This window comes from Stegostoma tigrinum, chromosome 13, assembly GCF_030684315.1.
Source record: "Stegostoma tigrinum isolate sSteTig4 chromosome 13, sSteTig4.hap1, whole genome shotgun sequence".
NCBI classification, from domain to species: Eukaryota; Metazoa; Chordata; class Chondrichthyes; order Orectolobiformes; family Stegostomatidae; genus Stegostoma; species Stegostoma tigrinum.
The window spans coordinates 45,319,889-45,341,857 of NC_081366.1; the positions used below are offsets into that span (position 1 = coordinate 45,319,889).

The 21,969-nt window shown below is 40.0% G+C and overlaps 2 protein-coding genes across 3 annotated transcripts in view; one reads left to right on the forward strand and one right to left on the reverse strand.

Annotated features, from left to right (window-relative positions):
- LOC125458229 (eukaryotic translation initiation factor 4E-1A-like) overlaps window positions 1-21,969 on the reverse strand; it is a 32,943-nt gene that overhangs the window by 7,853 nt on the left and 3,121 nt on the right. Inside the window, exons 2-4 of the mRNA XM_048543307.2 lie at window positions 21,546-21,600; window positions 5,961-6,058; window positions 3,847-3,942 (exon numbers count right to left, since the gene is read on the reverse strand). Of these exons, the coding sequence (XP_048399264.1) occupies window positions 3,847-3,942; window positions 5,961-6,058; window positions 21,546-21,581 (230 nt within the window). The 5' untranslated portion in view covers window positions 21,582-21,600. The remainder of the gene's footprint in view (window positions 1-3,846; window positions 3,943-5,960; window positions 6,059-21,545; window positions 21,601-21,969) is intronic.
- Window positions 20,109-21,969, forward strand: part of sncb (synuclein, beta) — a 66,248-nt gene continuing 64,387 nt past the window's right edge. The window contains exons 1-3 of one of the 2 annotated variants that reach the window (XM_048543308.2): window positions 20,109-20,318; window positions 20,585-20,728; window positions 21,241-21,279. In XM_048543308.2, coding sequence (XP_048399265.1) covers window positions 20,608-20,728; window positions 21,241-21,279 — 160 coding nt within the window. In that variant the 5' untranslated portion in view covers window positions 20,109-20,318; window positions 20,585-20,607. Of the gene's footprint in view, window positions 20,319-20,397; window positions 20,480-20,584; window positions 20,729-21,240; window positions 21,280-21,969 lie in introns of those variants that run through there. The other variant, XM_048543309.2, reaches the window with a different exon arrangement.

A 21,969-nucleotide genomic window follows, 5' to 3' on the forward strand; every position in this document is an offset into this window, starting at 1 on the left:
CATGCAGCAAATGATTGCTAGATAAGCAATCACACAAGTGGGTCAGGTCTACACACTGGTCCTACTTCATCCAATCATGAAAGGTAATGGACAATGCAAGAGTTTACTGGAGATGGCTAATCCACTAATAGCATCTTCACTGGGGGAGGAGAGGGAAGCAGGCACAGCACATTAGGGCAAAGAATAGGAATGAAGCACTGAAAGTGAGTCTTCAACCAGATTGTCCATCCAGTCCTCCTCCAGAAGTCACCAGCATCATGGATGCCAGGCCTCAGCTAATTCAAGTCCACCATTATAATGGAGAAACTGAAGGGTCAAGATGCTGCAAGGCAATGGGTTCCAACAATGTTGCTGGAACAGTACTCCAGAATTTAACACACATTTAGCCAAGTTATTCCAGTACATATACAATGTCATTAGACAAGGCAGAAAATTACCCACATCCAGAAAGCAGAACAAATCCAGTCCAGCCAAATATCACCAATAGTCTACCCTCAGTCAACAGTAAAGTGATAGATGTCAAACAGCAACATGCCAAGCAATAGCCTGCTTATTGATGCTCAGTTTTTAATTCCAACAGGGCCATTCAGCACCCAACCTCATGACCTATGGTTCCACTATTAACAAAGAGGCAATCATGACTACCCTTGACATAAGACACAGGAGCAGAAGGTGGCCATTCAGCCCAATGAGTCTGTTCTGCAATTCAATGCAATCATAGCTGATTTGATCCACTTTTATCCCCATAATCCTCATTCCCTTATCATGGAGTCTGGGATTCATATTCTCAAACAGTTGTAACTCAGCCTCAACAACCCTCTAAAATAAAACAAATTCCAGGAGTTTACTACCCTCCAAGAGGGCATTCATCCTCATCTGTTTTAAGAGGGTGACCCCTTTACTCAGATTATGCCCTGTCTGGATAACAAAAAAAGGGGGCAGGGTGGAATTCCCTTCCCTTCTGTCAAGTAGAGGAATCTTGCATGTTTCTATAAAGTTGCCTCTTTTCTAAGAGAGAAAGAATACAGGCCCTACCTCTCTTTGATAGAGGGTCCCCATACACCGCATCCACATAATGAACCTTTTCAGGCTCGCCACCAATCCCAGTATCATCTTTTAGACAAAAAACTGTTCAGTATTCAATCTGAGGTCTAACTATACCCTTGTTTCGTTTCAGCAAAATCCTTCTACTTTTATACTTTAATCCCTCTGAAATAAAAGGCTAACATTCCATTTGCTTTCCAATTACCTGTTGAACTTGGGTGCCAGCTCTTGATACCCAAATCCCTGCTCCATAACTTTCTGCCACCTTTTGTGACTTCAATATTCAGCTCCTCTATTCTCCCTGTCAAAGAGTGTATAACACCACATTATGTAGACTATGATTTTGTCAACTTGATTAATCAGTTTATGCCTCTGCAGACCATCATCCTCACCATTTTTGTCATCTGCAAACTTAGCAATAGCAGATAGACTTGGAGGAGGAGGAACGTCTTCAACAATGTGTTCTGAATAGTTGTCCAGCACTGACCCTTGTAGCACTAGTAACAGGATGCATTCCAGAAAATGATTTCCTATTAGTTAGCCAGTCTTCCATTCATGCTAACGTAGACAATCTCCCACACCAGGTTCCTTTATCTCAAATTAGTTTAACATATGGTAATTAAAACCTTAAAATCTAAACATATTACATACTAGAATTAAAAGGAAAACAGCATAGTTGTGTCAGGCATGGTTTCCCTTTCATGAAGCTATCATATCTCCACTTCACATTATAACTTCTAGATGCTCTTGCTATCACTACATGCCTTATACCAATTCTCAGCATAGAATCCCTACACAGTGAAAGAACATGCCATGTAGCCCAACAGGTTGACACCAACCCTCTGACAAGCATCCCACCAAGAATTATCTCCCTACCCTATCCCTGTAACCCTGCAAATCCTATGGCTAACACCCCTGGACACAATGGGCAAATGAGCATGGTCTATCTACTTAACCTGCATATCTTTGGACTAGGAGAGGTAACCGGAGCACCTGGCAGTGCCTGGAGAACTTGCACGGTCACCCAAGCATGGAATCAAACCCAAGTCCCTAGCACTGTGAAGCAGCCGTGCTAACCACTGAGCCACCCTTATAATGGACATAAAGCTAACAGGCCTACAGTTGGCTGTTTTTTGGGGCCAATCCCTTTTAAGATTAAAAAAAGTAGTATTATAATTCCAGGTTTTACAATCCTCAAAGTTTTCCAGAATCTAAGAATTCTTGGAAGATTACTACCATTGCATCCAATATTGCTGTAGCTACTTCTTTCAATAGCCTGTGACGTATCCCATCAGATCCAGGGGATTGAAGCTGCATTTGATAACAAAACTGGAGTCAATGAATATCAGAGGAGAAACTCTCCTCTGATTAGTGTCATACCTGGCCCCATGGAAGATGGTCACAGTTGTTGGGAAGTCAATCATTTTAGGTCTAGGACATCTCTACACAGGGTAGTTCCTCAGATTTGTAATCTTGGTACAACCATCTTCAGTTGATTCACGGATTTGTGGCAAATGGCACTCACCACACAATTGATAGGTAATGACCATTTCCAACAAAGAAAGACAGAATCTAACCATTGCCATTGAATGTGAAGGGCATTACTAAACTCAACATTCTGGGGTTACTATTAACCAGAAACTGAAAATGGACTATTCATTTAAATACAATACCTAAGAGGGCAGGTCCAAGGCTACAATGCTGCAGCTGTCCTCCTGACTCCTTTGTCCACCATCAACAAGGCATAAAATCACATGTATGATGGAATATGCATTCATCCACTTGCCTGAACAAGTGCAGCTCAAGCTTGACACCATCCAAGGCACAGCAGCTGAATGTTGTTTATGGATGTATGCAGTCAGGAAAGTAGCTCACCATCACTTGCTCAAATGGTAAATTGGATGGTCAATAAATGCTGGCCCAACTTGTGACACCCACATCCAACAAATTAATTTTAAAAGTGTTTTTTTGAATGGACATGTGAGTTCAGCATTTTTGTCCCACAATAGACATTTACAACAGCACAAAAAGAACTTAAGTTGAAAAAAGTGCAACCAATTCAGGTTCTTTGAATCACGTACAAAGAAAGAGGCAAAAACTAAACCTTCCAGAGAAATAATACAAAATGAAAAAACTTTGAAGTTGTCCCTATATTAAAAGTCAACAAGTTCTTAATGTTCCTGAAAAGCATGAATTTAGCCCATTTCCACAAGCAAGCAGTTTTAAAAAACTAACCTGGTGACTTTTTTGCATACCACACTCCGTTGTCTCAAGGCAGTCATTGGTGTGTTGTTGCCACATAACATTTGAGCAAGAACAAACAGAATATTGACCTATTAGAGTCCTTTACATTGGCCAATTATCCACAAGGGATCATTACTTTTAAAGCCAATTAAAAATATGCTACAAGCCTGTTCAAAAATCCAGTACATCACTGGTAACAGAGCACAAAGGTAACAATGTAAACAAGACATAGCTGTACAATAGAACCTCACCAGAGCACATGAAGTTGAGCACCTATCACATCGAAGACAAAAATTCACAAATGTCACAATCAATTTTTAGGGACATAGCTTTCAGAATTTTAAGATTCAGATGTTGAACAATTTTGGTCTAATTTGTCTCAGATCAGTTGTAGTACATGCTTACCACTAATGAACAAGGTCAGCTGGCCCTAAGAAGTCTGCTTCTCAGCTCACTAAGTCAATAAAGGTTTCATTCTAAACTTGAAGGAACAAATCTTCCCAAGTATTTTCCACTTCTTGAAAAACACTTCTGTTCTATTCTATTTAAAATACTTACGCCCAAAAATCCTCCACAGTGTCAAATTTAGTAACAAGACGAAGATTTGCCTGCCAGGCCTTACTTTTATCATTTTTGAAAAACCAGAGAGTCCACCTGTATTCAAAACAAGAATAGGTGAAGTGAAATATTCTGGACAATTTACAACAATTTTACTGTTTATTTTGAATCATCAACCAAGTGCAATTTGCTTTAAATGATAGTTAATTTGCAATACTGTCAACTCCAGTCCCATGAAGTGTAAAAACATTCATGCATTACTTAAAAATTATAACAATATGGATACAAAAATTAGTTTGGCTTTCATAAAGTAAGTGTAGTCACAAGAAAAATGGATAACAAAGATCCTGCATCCCAGGTAATAAGTAAACTCAACTTAAGAACACTTTCAAAACAAAAACTTGCCAAGGCTCAGAAAATGTCAAACACTCACCATTTATGTCAGAGTTATTTCTACAGTAGTCAGATTAAATATTACAAATACACAGTTCCTGCTTTTGTCAGGGTCTATATTTTCCTATGTCTTGATGCAGTATATGCCTAATCACTTTACATGGCAGGGAAAAGGTAGTGCTGGAGAGGGATTATTCAACTGATTACCTTCCAGAGCTGCATGTGCACATCAAGAAGTGGACCCCAGCCGTTCATAAGGCTAGCTCAGTACTATGGTCGAGACTAGTTAGAGATAGGCAACACAATATTGGCTTGCCTACATCCCAATAATAAAGATAGATTTTAAAATCTTAGTCTAGATGCCATGATTGCACTACAGATACACACTGCAGGTTTTAGAAAAAAGGTGGTGATGAATCTAACTAAATTTCTGAATGTAAAAGGCTAGCAAGATTGCGACCAGTTTCAACTATCACCCTTTGCCAAACTTATTTGATTTCCTTTGGATAGATAAAGTTAGATTTACCTAAAGGCTGTATGGGAGTGGAAAAATGGTTAATGGTCATTGCACCTTATTGGTCAATAGTGTGCCAGACAGATTACATCAAGAAGTTTTAGACATTTATTCTTATTGGCCCCAAATGATAGTACCTTTATTCAACTTAGTAGATAAAACAAACAAACGTCTTGATCCTCAAAACAGTGTACTATGATTGTTGCTATTGTCAAAAGAGAAAGAAAAATAACTTTCATATCAGAAAACTGGTATTTGTGTACTCAGATGGTCCAAATAGATTTACACATGTAGGGAATATGATAAGTACATTTCCCCACAAAATTCCAGACCTAATTGCATTTTGCCAGAATCTAACTTTCTATTGTCCATGACAAAGGCACCATCAGCAATCAGTTACTGAAAGACATACAAATCAACTTCATCTAGCAAGTTAAATAAAAATTACATCCCTTAAATTTCTACATTCCTCCAGTCTGGTTTCTAACACATCCAGAAGTATTAGCTGGACAAATGGTAACTTTTCCGAGGTCAACTGAATCCCTAGATTCAAAGCTTTTCAGTTCCTTAAACCATCAGTTAAAGCGTAGCCATATGGTTCACAGACAAGTCGACTTTATTTATGAAGCACTTTGTAGCATTTTACCCCAATAAGAAAAAAGGCATCATTTACATCTGGTAATGTGTACCTAAGTATTGTTTGTTAGCTAACTTGTGATCAAAAATAGCATTGTTTATAATGATGGCAAATTCAGTCAGATTAATTTCAATGCTGTTCGTGGAGCTCATGTATATGGCAGACTACAACAGGTAGCACCAAACAGGCAACGTTCAGTCCAATTCTACGTTGAAGTTGATAGAGGTGTGAAAGAAGGAATAGAAATGCTAAGCAAACTTGATCACAATTTAAAATGATCTGTACAGACATCAAGCAAAGCTAGCATTAAGGTCTTTCCTGCTCCTCTGATGCTCCTTGGCCTGCTGTGCTCATCCAACTCTACACCTTGTCTAAGCTAAGATTGAGATCGCTCACAAAATAAAGCATCTTAAAACTTACAAACTGGCTTTACATTTTGAAGACTTTTTTTGCACATAAAGTCAATACCCACTAGAAAGAAAATTGTGATTTAAGTGGCAAATATCAAACATTAGTTTTCTTGCAAAGAAAACAAAAAAAAGTTAAAAACAGCCAAGAGAGAGATTATACCTGTTTTGCAAAGGATGCTTCATATATGGTTGAACAATTAAGACATCCTTTCTAGAGGTCTTCTTAGTCTCTTCAGACTCTTGAATTGCCAGGGCAGCCTTTAAAAATGCCAATGTTTAAAAAGTGAATAAGCTAATGTGATTTAAGAATTATCATTGCATCTCAATTCATGGTAGTACAACCATAAGTTAAGAAATATTGACTCAAAACAAGATTTCATGCTTCAAAATCAAAACTCAGAATGCCATACTGTACACAATTGGGAGATTGCTTCAAGAATTTTAACAGCTCTTGTAAGCAAAGATTCAACCACACTGTAGTCAACACAAAATCAAAATGACAAAGAGCAATCTCACGTCAGAGAAAATAAAATACTGTTCAAACCAAAAGAAAAGGAAAACGCAGATGTCAAAGAAGACATGCTGTCTAGAGGTCTTACATAAAGCATAGAATGGTACAGCACAGTACAGGCTCTTCAGCCCACAACATTGTTCTGACCTATTAGCCTACTAAGATCAATCTACCCTGCATTTTACTCTCCTCAATATGCCTATCCAAGAGTCACACAAGTCCCTAATGTATTGACCCCACTATCACTGCCAGCAGTGCATTCTACATGCCCACCACTCTGCGTGAAGAACCTACCTTTGACACTTGCACCGTACCTTCCTCCAATTACCTTAAAATTATGCTCCACCCTGGCAAAAAATCTGACTATCCACTGTCACTCATCTTATACACCTCGCATCCTTCACTCCAATGAAAAAAAAGCCCTAGCTCCCTCAACCTTTCCTCAAGACCTGCCCTCCAGTCCAGGCAGCATCCTGGTAAGTCTCCTCTGCACCCTCCCTAAAGCTTCCACATCTTTCCTATGTGGAAGTGACCGTAACTGAACACAATATTCCAGGTGTGGTCTAACCAGAGTTAGATAGAGCCACAGCATAACCCCACAGCTCTTAAACTCAATTCCCCTGCCAAATGAAAGCCAACATATGTGATGCTTCTTGACAATCCCATCAACTTGGGTAGCAACTTTGTGGAATCTATGGACATAGACCTCAAGGTTCCTCTGTTCCTCCCCACTGCCAAGATTCCCACCATTAACCTGTATTCTGCATTCAAAAATCCAACCTTCCAAAATGAAGCACTTCACACTTTCCTGGGTTGAATTCCATCTGCCACTTCTTTGCCCAACTCTGCATCCTGGCAATGTCCTGTTGCCACCTACAATGGCCCTCCACCTGCCCACAACTCCAACTTTTTTGTCTCAAGCTTTCTAACCCACCCTTCCACTTCCCCATCCAAGTCATTGGTGATGATGGCAAAGAGAAGAGGCTCCAGAACAGATCCCTGCACAACACCTCTAGTCACCAAGCTCCAGGCTGAATACTTTCCATCTACTACCACCCTCGGTTTTCTATTGGACAGAAATTTTGTACACAGACAAGCTTCCCTGAATCCCATGCCTCCCTACTTTCTGAATGAGCCTACCATGGGGAACCTTATCAAATGCCTTGCCAGAATCCAAATACACCACATCCACTGCTCTACCTTCGTCAATAGGTTTTGTCACATCCTCAAAGAATTCAATAAGGCTTGAGGCATGACCTGCCCATTACAAAGCTATGTTGACTATTTCTCATCAAAACTGTGCTTTTCCAAATAATCATAAGTACTATCTCAAAATCCTCTGCAATAAATTTGCCCACCACAGAAGCAAACTGATTGGTCTGTAATTTCTATCTTTATTGTGCACCATACCCATAGGCCTGCAACTGTGAAGTGTCATTTTTGCCATAAAATTGTTTTTAATCTTAGCTTCTAAAGCTAAATAATCCAGTGAAATTGCATTGCTGCAGCCACAAAATGAAGACTTCCAACAAAAGTATGGAAACAACGTTCCAACTACAGAATGTGGGACATCTCAAATTATTGCATTTAAGGTGATAAAGTTTAACATATACCACCAGGATGACAGAGGAGGGGGAAAAAGACTGGAAGGGTGAAGATAGACAGGTTGTGAACTATCTCTGAATATAAATCCAGTGTTGAAATGCTCCATAACTGTAGCAGGAGCATTTATAGTATTACCTTTCCTCTCATGGAAGATTGAATTACCAAACCTACTTCTCAGTTTTAATCTGAACATTTAAAGTTAACTTGATTTCACATTAAGAATTAAAACCAATCAGCTGGTCAGAGCATCATATAACATGGAAGCAGGCCTTTTGGTCCAAATAGTTCATGCTGACTATGTTCCCAAACTAAGCTTGTCCAATTTATCTGCTTTTGGCCCATATCCCACCAAAACTCTTATTCATGAGCTTATCCCAATGTCTTTTGAGTGTTGTAATTGCACCTACATCCACCACTACTTCTAGCAGTTCATTCCACACAGGAACCACACCAACTGGAGACAAAAGTTGCCTACATCCACCCATGTCATTTTTTTAAAATCTCTCCTCTCACCTTAAATGGCTGCTAGCTTTAAATTGCCCCACCCTGGGAAAAGGCTTTTGCTGTTCACCATATCTATGCCCCTTTAAACCTTTGGGAGCTCACCCCCTCAACCTCCAAAGCTGCAACATAAAAGAAAAGTCCCAGCTTATTTTTAATAACTCAAACCCTCCATTCCCAGTAACATCCCAATTATGCTTTTTCCCAAACCCTCTCCAGTTCAATATTGTCCATCCCAAAACAGGGCAAACAGAACTCCAGAGTTCTCCAGTTGTCTGCACCCAATAAATTTGAGTTGTACTCAATGTGCTAGTCTAATTTGACACAGTAAGTGTGCTGAATGTGTGGATCCGAGGCTTGTTCTAACCACAGAACTTAAGTGTTTGTTAAAAAAAACCTAGAAGATAAAGCAGAAGAGGATGGGTTTATTTTAACGAGTTCCATTTAAAAAGTTAGATATTTTTAAACTATTCCCTGCTCGACTCCACCCAAAATTTAGAGAATGCAAAAAGGAGAAACGTGTACCAAAAGGGGAAAAAACCCTCAAAAATAAAATCACTGAAGTAAAATTACATTCTCAAGATTCAAATACTCCGGGGAGGGGGGGGGTCGCTAAACTTCGAGGAAATTAAAATGTAGCGGCAAAAAGAAAATCTGCTCACAAATTGAAAAGAAAGTGCAATGCGAGATCATTTGGAATGCTGGCTTAAAGCTATTTCCCAATTTAAACACAATCACTCACTCGCCAAGCTGGGCCAAACCACCACGCCAAACAAAGCAAAACTCGCTCACCGGCTTTGCTTTCGCCATATCGAAAGGAGAAACCTGCAAATCACTTGATCAATCCCCAATTTATCGGGTGAATTAATTACCTGTTAAAGAGACCCGATTCCAAATGTGCTGTCTGATTTAAGAATGGTAAGATATGTCATTACACATCCGAACAGTTTGAATTAAAGCAAATAGGATCCCAAAAATCATCCTCCAAATTGTAATAAATCATCTAATGCTTCCGTGTTTTGACCTGGGTTCGCCTGATTTTAGCACGATGAACCTAATAAGTTATGTGGTAAATCTTCCAACTTATTTGTGAAGATTTTCAATAGAGAAAAATTTTCTGGTAGAAAAGTTGCTTATAAAGGACAATGAGACAATTAAACACATGAAGAAGCACTTAAAGGTCTAAACAGTAATATTTTAATGCATATTTTAATATTTTCAGCTGTTTTGGGGTAATTAACATCCTATGAAATCACAATGAATGGCATAATCAATGTGTAGTCAAGAAACAAATTCTTGTGCTAGTCAGTGAAACAGTCCAGTTATTATATATTCCCATTAAATGACTGGAAAAGAAGATTTAGATTGAAGGTTGTTGCAAGAAAGGCCATTACCAGTGACAAGCAAGCAGTCAATAGTTAGAGACATGGATTTGAAGGAGGGGTAAAATGAGGGTTTCAAAGTGAAACTGCAGGCTGAATATTCCCATCCCGTGATTGCAGATGGAAAAAGACCAATCATTTGAGAAAATACGGCAGAATTAGAAAAATGAGATTGTCAACTTCAAGAAAAAGATCTGATTTTTCTTCACCTTTTAGGTGAAAGAATCTCTCACTAGTGAGTTGTGAGAGGCCTATTTTCAACATGTTAAAATCTCATTATTATCTATTCTTATTTTATTTACATACAGTGTGCCATTCACAAGTGTGGTGGAGAGAAACTAGACAGTGACAATACCCCGACATAAAAGTCAGAGAGGAACCTAATGGGTCAAGTTCACCTTTTGCACCCCTTGCCTCCATCCTGCCCAGTTTTCTGCAATATCACAGGGCATGGTCCACGGGTAGCAACCTCATGCATCCTCTATTCAGTAAGGTTGGCAGTAAAGATGCATCAGCATCACCGCAACATCATGGCACATCTCCGATTCATTTCGAATACAGTTATCTACTTCAATATTGCACTTTGTAGCGCATAGACACCTTGCTGTGTCATGCTGTTGGGAAAGCATTCATCTCATTGAATCAAGCAGAGGGCATTTCGGGGGTCTTAGCTTGCTCTTTTAGCACTTAGTTACTTTGCACTTACTTATAGAATCTCAGTTTTGCCTATCCTTGCCTTTTTTTGCAAATTGGTGCCTCAGTCAGAACTTACAAGTCTTGCCTATTAGGGCAGACATAAAACCAGCAGTTTATCATATTTGCACGCAATGATCAAGGGGATAGGTGTGTTGATGTATGGAGTAAAAACAGAAATTGTTGAAAAATTTCAGCAGGTCTGTCAGCATCTGTAGAGAGAAATCAGACTTAACGTTTCAGGTCCAGTGAACCTTCTAAAGATCACTGGATCTAAAACATTAACTCTGATTTCTCTGCACAGTTGATACCAGACTTGCTGAACTTTTCTAGCAATTTCTGTTTCTGTTTTTGATTTACAACATCTGCAGTTCTTTCAGTTTTTCATGTTGTTGTATGGTACCATGCTACGTCAATGTCATACCTACAGTACAGGGCAACAGTTTACATGGCAAATATACTGCCATTTAAACTAATGGCCATTCCTCAAAGTCTCAGGGAACTACTCAGTCGGATCAAGAGGGATAGTGAATAGTCTGGGGTTACTGCCAAAGTAAGTCAAGGGTATCATCCAATTTAAGTCCAGAGGCTTGGACACAGTGAGTTGATTGGTTGAGACATTCAGGAACAATGGTTTTGTTTCATTGCTGTCTGAGCAATGTGCCATAATCATCCAAGTGGGTTCAGTGCAATCAGTCAGGAGATTAATAGGAGGTCAGTTGGGGAGCTTCACAGAGATCAATCAGGAGTCTGCTACTTATTAGTCAGGTCTGTCCTTTCAAGTAGTGTAAGCCACTCTCAACACTGAGCAATGATATGACATTATACTAGACTGAGCATTAGGGAAAGGGTAGCACTCCGTTAGAGTTTAACATGATGTATTGCTAAGGTGGGTAGTCTGTGTAGCTTTAATCTTCTAGCTGTAAATCTGGTGAAGTATCATCCATGCCACTTATGTACCTTTTCTCTTTTTTATTCGCTCCCTCTACGTGTACAGTGAATGGATATTTGTGGCTGGCAGAAACTGAACTGGCACAAAGCTGGGCTTCAAAAAGGGCATCATCAGTGAGCATCCTGGAGAGTCCCAGCAGTGTGGAGTTCTTCAACCAGTGGTGAGTGAAGACAAGCCACAAGAGGTGCTACAGAGGAGTGGTGCATATGTAATAATGTTAGCTGTGGAGACTTGCATAAGATATCTCACTGGAACTCACTGAGAGAAACTATCTAAAAATCTCCCGAATTTGACCGTTTGCCGATTTGTTTGGTAAGATTTAGCTTTACAGGCTATGACTATTGGTACTGTTATGCACAATACACACAGGTATCCTTGAAGCAGGTTGCACATGCTTTCCATGCAAAGCTCATGTTAATATTTCTGTATGATTAGGAGGAAAGTAACAGCTAGCTTCAAGCTATTTCTGGGGAGCTAGACATACCCTGCATTCTTCTGTGGCCCCTCCTCTCCTTCATCCAAAAAGCATCGGTGGAGGTAAATGTGGTACCTTTTAAAACTTCACCACCTGTACCTTGGATTTCCTAAAACAATTATGGTGGTCGACTTTAAGATTTTAGCAGACTTGCTCACTGATCTGGTTTGTTTTCATTCAGAGGTTTCATCACCATGCTAGGTAACATCATCAGTGAGTCCTCCAATGAAGTGATGTTGTTCCACTCCACTTGGAATTTATACTGTCTGGTCCGTTATGGTGAGTAGTGTCATTTCCGGTTTTGTTATGTATGGGTTTGTAAATAGGGTCCAATTCTATATGCTCAATGATTGCATTATGGGTTGAGAAACATGCCTCTAGGAATTCCCACGCGTATCTATGTTTGGCTTGGGCTACGTGGTTATGTTGTCCCAGTTAAACTGATGGCCTTTATTGTTTGAGTGTACTTATATTAAGTGTGTACTATCTACAAGATCCACCTCAGAAATTCACCTTTCCCACAACACGCAGAACCAACGTAGCTTGCAAAATACCATGGAACGACTGCCAGAAACATTACAGTGGACAGACAAGAATGAAACTAGCCATCAGAATACACAAACAGCAACCAGCAGCAAACTGGCACAGCAAACTTTCCTTAACATCAGTACACTTGGACAATGAACGCCATCAGTTTAATTGGGACAATGTGACCATAGAAGCCGAGGTCAAACATAGACATACACAGGGATTCCAAGAGGCATGCATGTCAATCCCTAAAGGAATCAAAAAACATATAGAATTGGACCCCATATACAAACACATACAGAACAAAACCAGAAATGACACTACTCACTGTAACAGACAGTATAAATTCCAAGGAGAGTAAAACAACATTGCTTCATCAGAGGTCTCACTGATGACATTTCCTAGCATGGTGACGAAACGTCTGAATGAAAACAAACCAGTTCAGTGCTAGACTTCTTGACCAAGAACAAAACAAAACACAAAATATCCTTTAAATTCATTTTAAATTCTTATTCTTGGTTCTATAAAGGCATACCTTAAGCACCACATATGCACAGCTACCAATGTTCATATTATGTGGGCAGGTATTATAACGATTCTTTTGGCATTGTATGAATCACTGGAGGTTAATTCTGTTGGTGAATTCATTTAGGATCAAAATACATTTTTTCTTGGGGCACAATTCAGGAATGAGATGGAATATTCCCACTTGTCTGGATGAGTGCAGCCCCAACAAGACACAAGAAGCTTGATACTATCCAGAACCAAGCAGCCCGCTAGATTGGCACTGCATCCACAAGCATCCACTCCTTCCACTACTGATGCTCAGTGGCAGCAGTGTGTACTATATACAAGATCCACCTCAGAAATTCAACATAAATCCTCAAACAGCACCTTCCAAACCCATGACCACTTCCATTTAGAAGGAGAAGGGTAGCAGATATCTGGGACCACCACCACCTTCAAGTTCCCCTCCAAGCCACTCATCATCCTGACTTGGACATGTATCACCATTCCTTCACTGTCACTGGGTCAAAATCCTGGAATTCCCTCCTTATAATGGCATTGTGGTCAACTCACAGCAGGTGGACTACCACAGCTCAAGAAGGTAGTACACCAAGAACTTCTCGAAAGCAACTAGGGAAAGGCAATAAATGGTAGCCAGCCAATGATGCCCACATCCCAATAAATGAATAAAATTATATATGAGTAACACCAGTGCTTGTTACCTAGTTCTAGATTTTCTGTGGACACTAAGAGTTAACCATATCGTGTGGGATCGGTCACACATAGGTCATGCCAGGTAAGTTAAGTTTCTTTTCTTAGGGATATTAATGAATTGCGTTCAATACTTATGACAGTAGTATTTACAGTGATTTTCTGATTCTAGCCTACAAATTACCAAATGGATTTCAATTTCACAATTTAGTGGCCTGGGAGGAATATGAATTATAAATTCTTTAGTTTGTCTAGTCAAGTACCATAACTGCTAAGTGCTTTTCCCACTAAAAAAAACTCCAAATGAAAATTGGTTGAAATGTAACAGATCTGGGCCAGTTTTTCTGATTGGCTATCCATACCCACTTCACATATATTGACATTGGAAAATATTCCTTAGCTTGTCACACAAGCTATTTGGCAGTATATAATGAGACAGACTGTCAGCCATGGCTTAGGTTGACCTTTATCAGAAGGTCAATCTTTCTTCAGACACTTGAGAAAGCTGGCACTAAGGCTGTTACTTCAGCACTGAAGGAATAATGTACAGTTAGAAGTGAGTCTTTCAGATTAGATGCAGACACAAAATAGTCTATGATATTATTTCAAAGCAAAACAGAGATGACCAGGCTCCTTTTCTCTTGTTTTCATTGATCAAATGTGAATGTCAATGCTAAAGGTATAATCTTATCAACAAAATAATTAGATTAAATTCATGGAGATAGTAGGAACTGCTGATACTGGCGAATCTGAGATAACATGGTGTGAAGCTGGATGAACGCAGCAAGCCCAGCAGCATCAGAGGAGCAGGAAAGTTTGACATTTCGGGTCGAGACCCTAAGCGTCAAACCTTCCTGCTCCTCTGATGCAGATTAAATTTATGATTGGTTTTTCAACATAAAGATTTACTTGATCCCTCAGAAACACCAGTACAATAATCTGCAACTCAGGCAAAATAGATTGTAATTTGAAGGGTTTTTGACATGGGAAATCACAGAGAGAAAGTGAATAGAGGAAGGTACTCATGGATCCAGCTCACTGGGGAATGAGCTTAGCTCCTTGCTCTGCTAAAGAGAGTATCAATGACGACTTTGGGGACCTAGCTTTTAAAATAAACTTCTATGTGTGCTTGTAACTGTGTAAAGTGCTACAAAGTGTATTGGAGAACTGCTGCAAAATTTCACGGAATATGGAAAGTTTGCTTTCAACTTGTGTTATGTTCTATTGCAAGATATCAAAACTCTGCAATGTTGAAGGCGACCTCAGCCTAGTTAATATAAGTATAAAATTGCACAGATGTACCATGAGATCAAATGATTGATTAACATAGTGGTAAATGCTTGTTATCCAAGGCAGGTGTGAGCATCTTTCAAAGCAACCTAAACGCCTGCTCTTTCAACCTAAATAGGAAAGAACAGAGTCCTTTCTAAATGGTTTCGTGACTGTGTTGATGGATTGCTGGGTCTCTAACATTCCACTATACTGCAAATCAGTGGGTTGGATGATGGATGTTTTACACATTGCCACTCCTGGCCCCCAGGTAATCTCTAATGAGAAGCTGCCAGGGAGCTGGACGCCTAGGTAAGGGTTAAGGGGAAGGTGAAACATAACGTGGGAGCAAATTGTTGCAGATGCTGTGAACTGTAGTGAAAAAAAACAAATGCTGGAGATCACACAAATTTCAAAATTTGTTGATAATATCAAATTTGGAGGAGTGGTAAACAGAGACCATGGTCTCAAACAATACAACAGAATCTAGATAAGCCAGTAGAATTTGCAGATATATGGCATGTGAAATTTAATATAGACAAATGTGAAGTGATATATTGTGACAAAAGGGATGGAAAGAGGCAACGGTGAAAAGAGTGTCCAACGACAGACAGACCTGAGGATGCCTGTACAAGGATATTTAAGGCATCAGGTTGTATTGGGAGAATGATAAGCAAAATATATGAGATCCTGGACTTCATTAAAGATATTGACTTCAAAAGCAGGGAAGTTATGATAAACTTTTTTAAAAAATGTCTTGTTTGACCACAGCTAGAGTATTGTATCTAGTTTTATAAGAAAGATATGAGGGTCTTTGAGAGGGTGTTGAGGAGAAATACCAGAATGGCTCCAGGGAAAGGTATTTTTATCCACACAATTAAATTGTAGAAGCTGGAGCTTTTAACTTTATACATTGAAAGGGAGCTTTCATAGGTGTAGACCATTACCAAGTTAAGTGATTAACTACATCTGAACAATCAATATCTTTTCACCCCCAGCACGCTTCACCCTACCACCCCGTCACATTACCCCCACCCCAAACTGTAGCATAAATGCTGCCCCCTCCACGCTTCACTTCAGTTCTGATGAGGAGTCATCTAGACATGAAACATTGGCTTCCTCTCTCTCCATGGATGCTGCCTGGGGCATGTGATCTCCGGCCTTTGTTGTTTTCAGAGGGTGACGGATACATGGAGAACTAATGTAGAAGTGCTCCTCTTGTGTGAAATGGCTCCTTTCCTCAACTGTCAACAATCAGTCTGGACATTTGGTTAAGATATATTTTATCAAAGGCAAAGTAACAATGGCAGCCAGAAGAGTTCTTAAGTTGACATATGATGGCCAAAAGTTTGGTGGACAACTCAGCCTTCTCCTCTTCCCAGTTAAATGCTACCAAAGGTTAATGACCAGGCATAGCATCAATAGTATGCATTTTCTGCCTGCCAGCTGCTTCTGAGAAGCTGTGAAATTCCACCCTTCAAATCTATCCCTTCTACCATAAGCCAATGGCAACATTTTTTTCTTTGTCTGCTTTCTGAACCTGGGGTAACTGTCTACACCTATCAAATCTCCCTTTCAATTTCTAAAGAGAACAGCCCCAGCTTAGTCATGTGGATAAAAAAATCATTTCCATAGACCCATTCTGGTAAATCTCCTCAACACCCTCTCAAAGACCCTCACATCTGTCTTAACGAACTGAATACAATGCTCTAGTTGTGGTCAAAAGGGTTTTATAAAGGTTCATCATAACTTCCCTGCTTTTGAACTCAATATCTTTAATGAGGTCCAGGATCTCATATATTTTGCTAATCATCCTCCAATATATGCTGACACCTTAAATATCCTTGTACATGCATCCTCAGGTCTGTCTGTCATTGGACTCTCTTTATACCCGTTGCCCCTTTCCATCCTTCTACCCAAATGCATCACCTCACATTTCTCTATGTTAAATTCCACATACTACATATCTACAAATTCGGCTGGCTTATCTGGATTCTGTTGTAATGTTTCATATCACAGTGTCTGTTCACCACTCCTCCAAATTTGATATTACCAGCAAATTTTGAAATTTTGCTTTGTATTCCCTGTAATTGATATATGAAAAACCTGTTGTCTTCACAATGACCCTTGGAAAACATCACTGTCTACCACTATCTTGTATGAAAAATAATCATTTTCTATGACTCACTATTTTCTCTCTTTAAGTCATTTTCTTATCCAAGCTGACAGAGACCTTCCAATTTCATGAACCACAATTTTGTCAACTAACCTTTTATGTGTACTTTGTCAAATGCTTTCAAAGAACTTATAAAGACAATGACCATTGCATTTTTTTCATTAAATATAGTGTAGTCAAATTTGCAGATAAGATAACAATAGATTGAATGGCAAGTAGAGAGAGGGATACAAATAGTTTAAAGAGATGTATTGATCAGTTCGGTAAGTGATCAAAAAGTTGGCAAATGGAGTATATTTTGGGAAAACGTAAAGTTGCTTGGAAAGGAGCTGAAAAGAACACAGTACTATTTAGATGGAGAAAAATTGCAGAAAGCAGTAATACAAAAGGATTTGGGGATGGTTCTGCACAAAATAAGGAATGCTAGCACACAGGTACATCAGGCAATCGGGAAGGCTGATCGAATGTTGGCCCTTCTCAAGGGATTTGGATTATAAGAGTAGGGCAGTCAAACAGGTTGGAACTCTATTCACTGGAGTTTAGAAGAATGAGAGGTGATTTTATTGAAATATTTAGCATTCTCAAGGGGCTCAACAGGGTAAATGTTGAGAGGATGTTTCCCCATCATGGGAGAGACAAGGAGCAGAGGGTATAGTCTCAGAATAAGGAAATGCCAGTTTAAGACTGAGATGAGGAGGAATTTCTTCTCTCAGATGGTTGAGAGTCCTTAGAACTCCATATCACAGAGAGCAGTGGGCACAAATTCCTTGTGTATATTTAAGGCTGAGACTGATAAATTATTGCTTAATAGAGGAATCAATAGCTGCTGGGAAACTAGATGAAACTAGACATGAGGAATGTCGGATTAGGCATGATCCTATTAAATGGTGGAGCAAGATTCGAGAGGATGCATGCGTACTCCTGTTTCTGTTTCTTATGGTCTTATGATCTATTAACCTTCTCCATTACTTAATAAAAATGTTCAATTAGCTGAGTCAAACATTGTCTGCCTCTTACTAAACTGTACTGATTTTCCTTGATTAACTCAAACCTCTCCAAGTCACTGTCGATATTTTCCGTAATTGTTGTCTCTCAAACCTGATCGAAAGCTGCTTCAACTATCCTTGCAGTTATTCCACCAACCAGTTGCAACATGTATGACACAACTCTAGAGCAGTTTGCACCTAAACTAAGGTCGTCTAACCCAAAGGTGCAGACACTACCACTGCACCACAAGGCCTCAAATATTAAATTTTTAACCCCAGATTGAGATTTTTCTTTTGAAATTTCTAATTCCATCCATCTGCAAAGGGAGGATTTCAGCCCAGGTCCCCAGAGTTTGCCAATGTTTCTGGATTTCAAATTTATTGAAATCACTGCTATTCTATCACCTCACCTGTAGAACAAGTCTAACAGCTTTTCACACATAAGCATTTCACATTTGCCTTTTTCCAGTTCCCTGGCATCTCCCTTGCATTTGGGGAAGATTGGAAAATTATGCCAGGCCCGTCTGCTGTACCTTGACTTCCGCTTAATTTAGTAATCTGGGATTGAAGTCATCCAGGACAGGTGACTTATCCATTTCGATCATAGCCAGATCGTCCAGTGCCTCCTGCCTATCAGTGTGAACTGTTCTCAGTCACTGATAACCACTTGCTGCTACTTAATTTATTTTGCCAATTTTCTGTCAGGCCCAATTTCTCCAGCTCAGGATCAATTTAGAATATCCAACTTTGGGTCGATGGCCACTTTATAGAATCCTTATCGTGTTGAAGCGGGCCATTTGGCCCACTGAGTCCACACTGACCCTCTGAAGTGCAACCCACCAAACGCTACCCCATCCCTGTAACCCCACGTTTCCAATGACCAACCCATTTAGCCTGCACATGCCTGGACACTATGACCAATTTAGCATGGTCAATCCACCTAACATGCACATCTTTGGACTATGGGAGGAAACTGGAGCATCCACCGAGACAGTTGCCGAAGGATGGAATCAAACCTGGGTCCTTGGCACTGTGAGACAACAGTGCTAACCACTGAACCACTTTATCACACTTGACCATATCTGGCTAGAACCTTTCTCATCTCACTGCATATCACCCTCTACCAATTTATACTCATTTTCTTTGCCTTTCTAAACTTTTGATTTAACTCATAGAGTCAACAAGATCTTACAGCATGGAAAGAGGCCCTATGGTCGGTAGTGTCTATACTAGTCATCCAAACATCATCTTTTGGAATTCCTTTTTTCCAGCACTTGGCCCACGGCCCTGTATGCTGTGTTTCAAGTGTCAAGTAATTCCTCAATGTCTTGAGGGTTCCTGCATTTACCACCCTTTTAGGCATTGCGTTCCAGACACCAGCCATCAATGGCTTCCTAACCAAAGGACACGTTTCCACAAGCTCTGCCGACCTATGAGCGATCTCTTCTCCTACTGCCTTCTCCATCAACAGCCCAATTCACTTAGCCTACTCCTCAACCCTTCCCTGGACCCTCGTTTCGCCTCACTGCCCTTAGAACTCCCACACTTCTCTGGAGACTTGGGACTTTGAAGACCGGTCATAGTCCCAACCCTGTTTAATGGCTGACCTATCACACTCTCGTTACCATCCGCATCGCCGTAGTGCGCTATTGTCTTTTCCAAATCTCTCAAACCATCGCCTGTTTTTTCCCCTATATTTATGACTTTGTAATTAACCGGAAACTTTGAGAAATGAGTATGACAGATGTAAAGTGCCCGAAATTAGACACATTCTGGAGACATCTATCTTGATATAGAAATACTGTTTTCTAAATGGTATCGATAACCTCTCTTTCCATATTACAGAAGCTGATGCAGGCTGTGTACTTTTTTTCTGAGCGGGTGGGCGGAACAACTAAAATATGTTTGAAAATAAAAGGGGATTCCTCTCACCCATCGTGAAACCTGAACACGCTGCTGAGAGATGGGAAGGACTCAAGCTGGAGTGGTACAGAGGGGAAATGATTACTGGCAAAAGAAAGAAAACGTGACTTTGTCCTAGGAGAATTACAGTGCACGATGGAGGCGGGGAGTTTGAGGATGTGAGAGTGTCCGTGTGTGTGATTGCACGGTACTTCGGTGAAATCACATGCTCTTCCTGGAGAGCTACAGGGACAGGAGAGGAGGGAAAGAGCCTCGGAGGGAGTACGCTCCAGCAACACGACAGCAGCTTCAGCTGACAGGTCAGTGAGTCCGGTGGCATCATCACCGCCCAACTGGATGATCTCCATCCTCGCTTAAATCTGCAAGCCCCCCCCCCCCCCCCCACCACCAACAACACACAAACACACAGATGATGTTTTGATCAAATCTATGCAATCCATTATTATCCAGTTTGACAGAGGTCAGTGTTGATGCTTGTGTCATTTTTTTTCTGTCGGTGCCTGTAATCTTCCTCTTTCTCTTTTGGCTGTTCTGAGGGTGAATGAATCAGGTGTTTATTCTACAGTGTTCCATTGAGCGAAGACCAAAATGGATGTTTTCATGAAAGGATTGTCCAAAGCGAAGGAAGGAGTAGCTGCTGCAGCCGAGAAAACCAAGCAGGGTGTAGCAGAAGCGGCAGAGAAGACTAAAGAGGGAGTGCTATACGTTGGTATGTAACCATGAAAAGCCAGTGAATATACAAAGAAAGATAGCGTCCCCCTTTCAGTTATACAATGAATCCCTCCTTTCGGCAGTGACTGGATGGGCGACTTACACAGTTATTACATTATAACGGGAGAAAGAAATGCCTTTTTATAATGAATATTAGCGATAACTGCATCGGTTGTTTAAAAAAAAGCGGAAAACATTTAATCTCGGGGGAACAATCTAGTTTCTGCTTAGAGATGCTTTCGTTGTCAGTTGGGGACTGATTCAAAGATCTTTATTTCCGCTGAGCAGATGGGCCAGCCATATGGCACTCTCTTCCAGCCCAGGGAGAGAGATCCTCTTTCCAAGGATGTGGCATCCAACACATTCACACCACACGTCTACCATTAAATAAAATAGCAGAAGTAATCGTGACATATCACAAGAAATGTTACGTACTTGAGAGGATTATCGGCACGATTGTGAATTCAGATAATTACCCCGTGGATAACGATGTTTATGTTTAACCTTTAGGTTCCAAAACCAAAGAAGGGGTTTCAAGTGTCGTGTCAGGTAAGTAGCCACGAATGTTCAAATGACGAAATAATTGAACCGCGTTGCATTTTTGTCACATTTTTGTATTCAATGTGCCTGAGTCGAATGTTTTCTATCGTAACTATCGAGAGTTGTTTTAAGAAATTGGTTCGGCATTAGTTAAAGTGTAAACATCAATTTCAGGTGATCAATCCATCAAGGCTACCAATTCTTACAGTTCCACATAGGTATGGTGTGAACATTGAGCGGATTTATCGGCAGTGCCGTTCTCATTTACAGCGTACCTGTAACTGAATGAGTAACTTGTCATCCCGTACCATCCGTGAACTGCAATTTGTGCTGCAATTGCGAATTGAAATGCACGAATTAGTTTCACTTCAAAAGGTTGAAATGTTTCTTAGCGTGCACTATAGATTAATATGTTAATCCGGTTGTTACCTTAAGACGTATTAAATACATATAAACATTTGGAATTACTACGTTAACAAATATACACTTAATATCTTCCTATATAATTACTTTGTTCACAATTTTACTGAAAGTATATTGCAATAAAGTCTCAAAAAAGGACAACATTGTTTCAGGCTATTTTTAACGGCCAGCTTGTTAATGTTGTATCTAACTATTTTATACATTCATAGAATCTCTACATTCAGCCCATCCAATCCACACCGATCGTCTAAGAGCAGCGCACCCATACCAAACCCC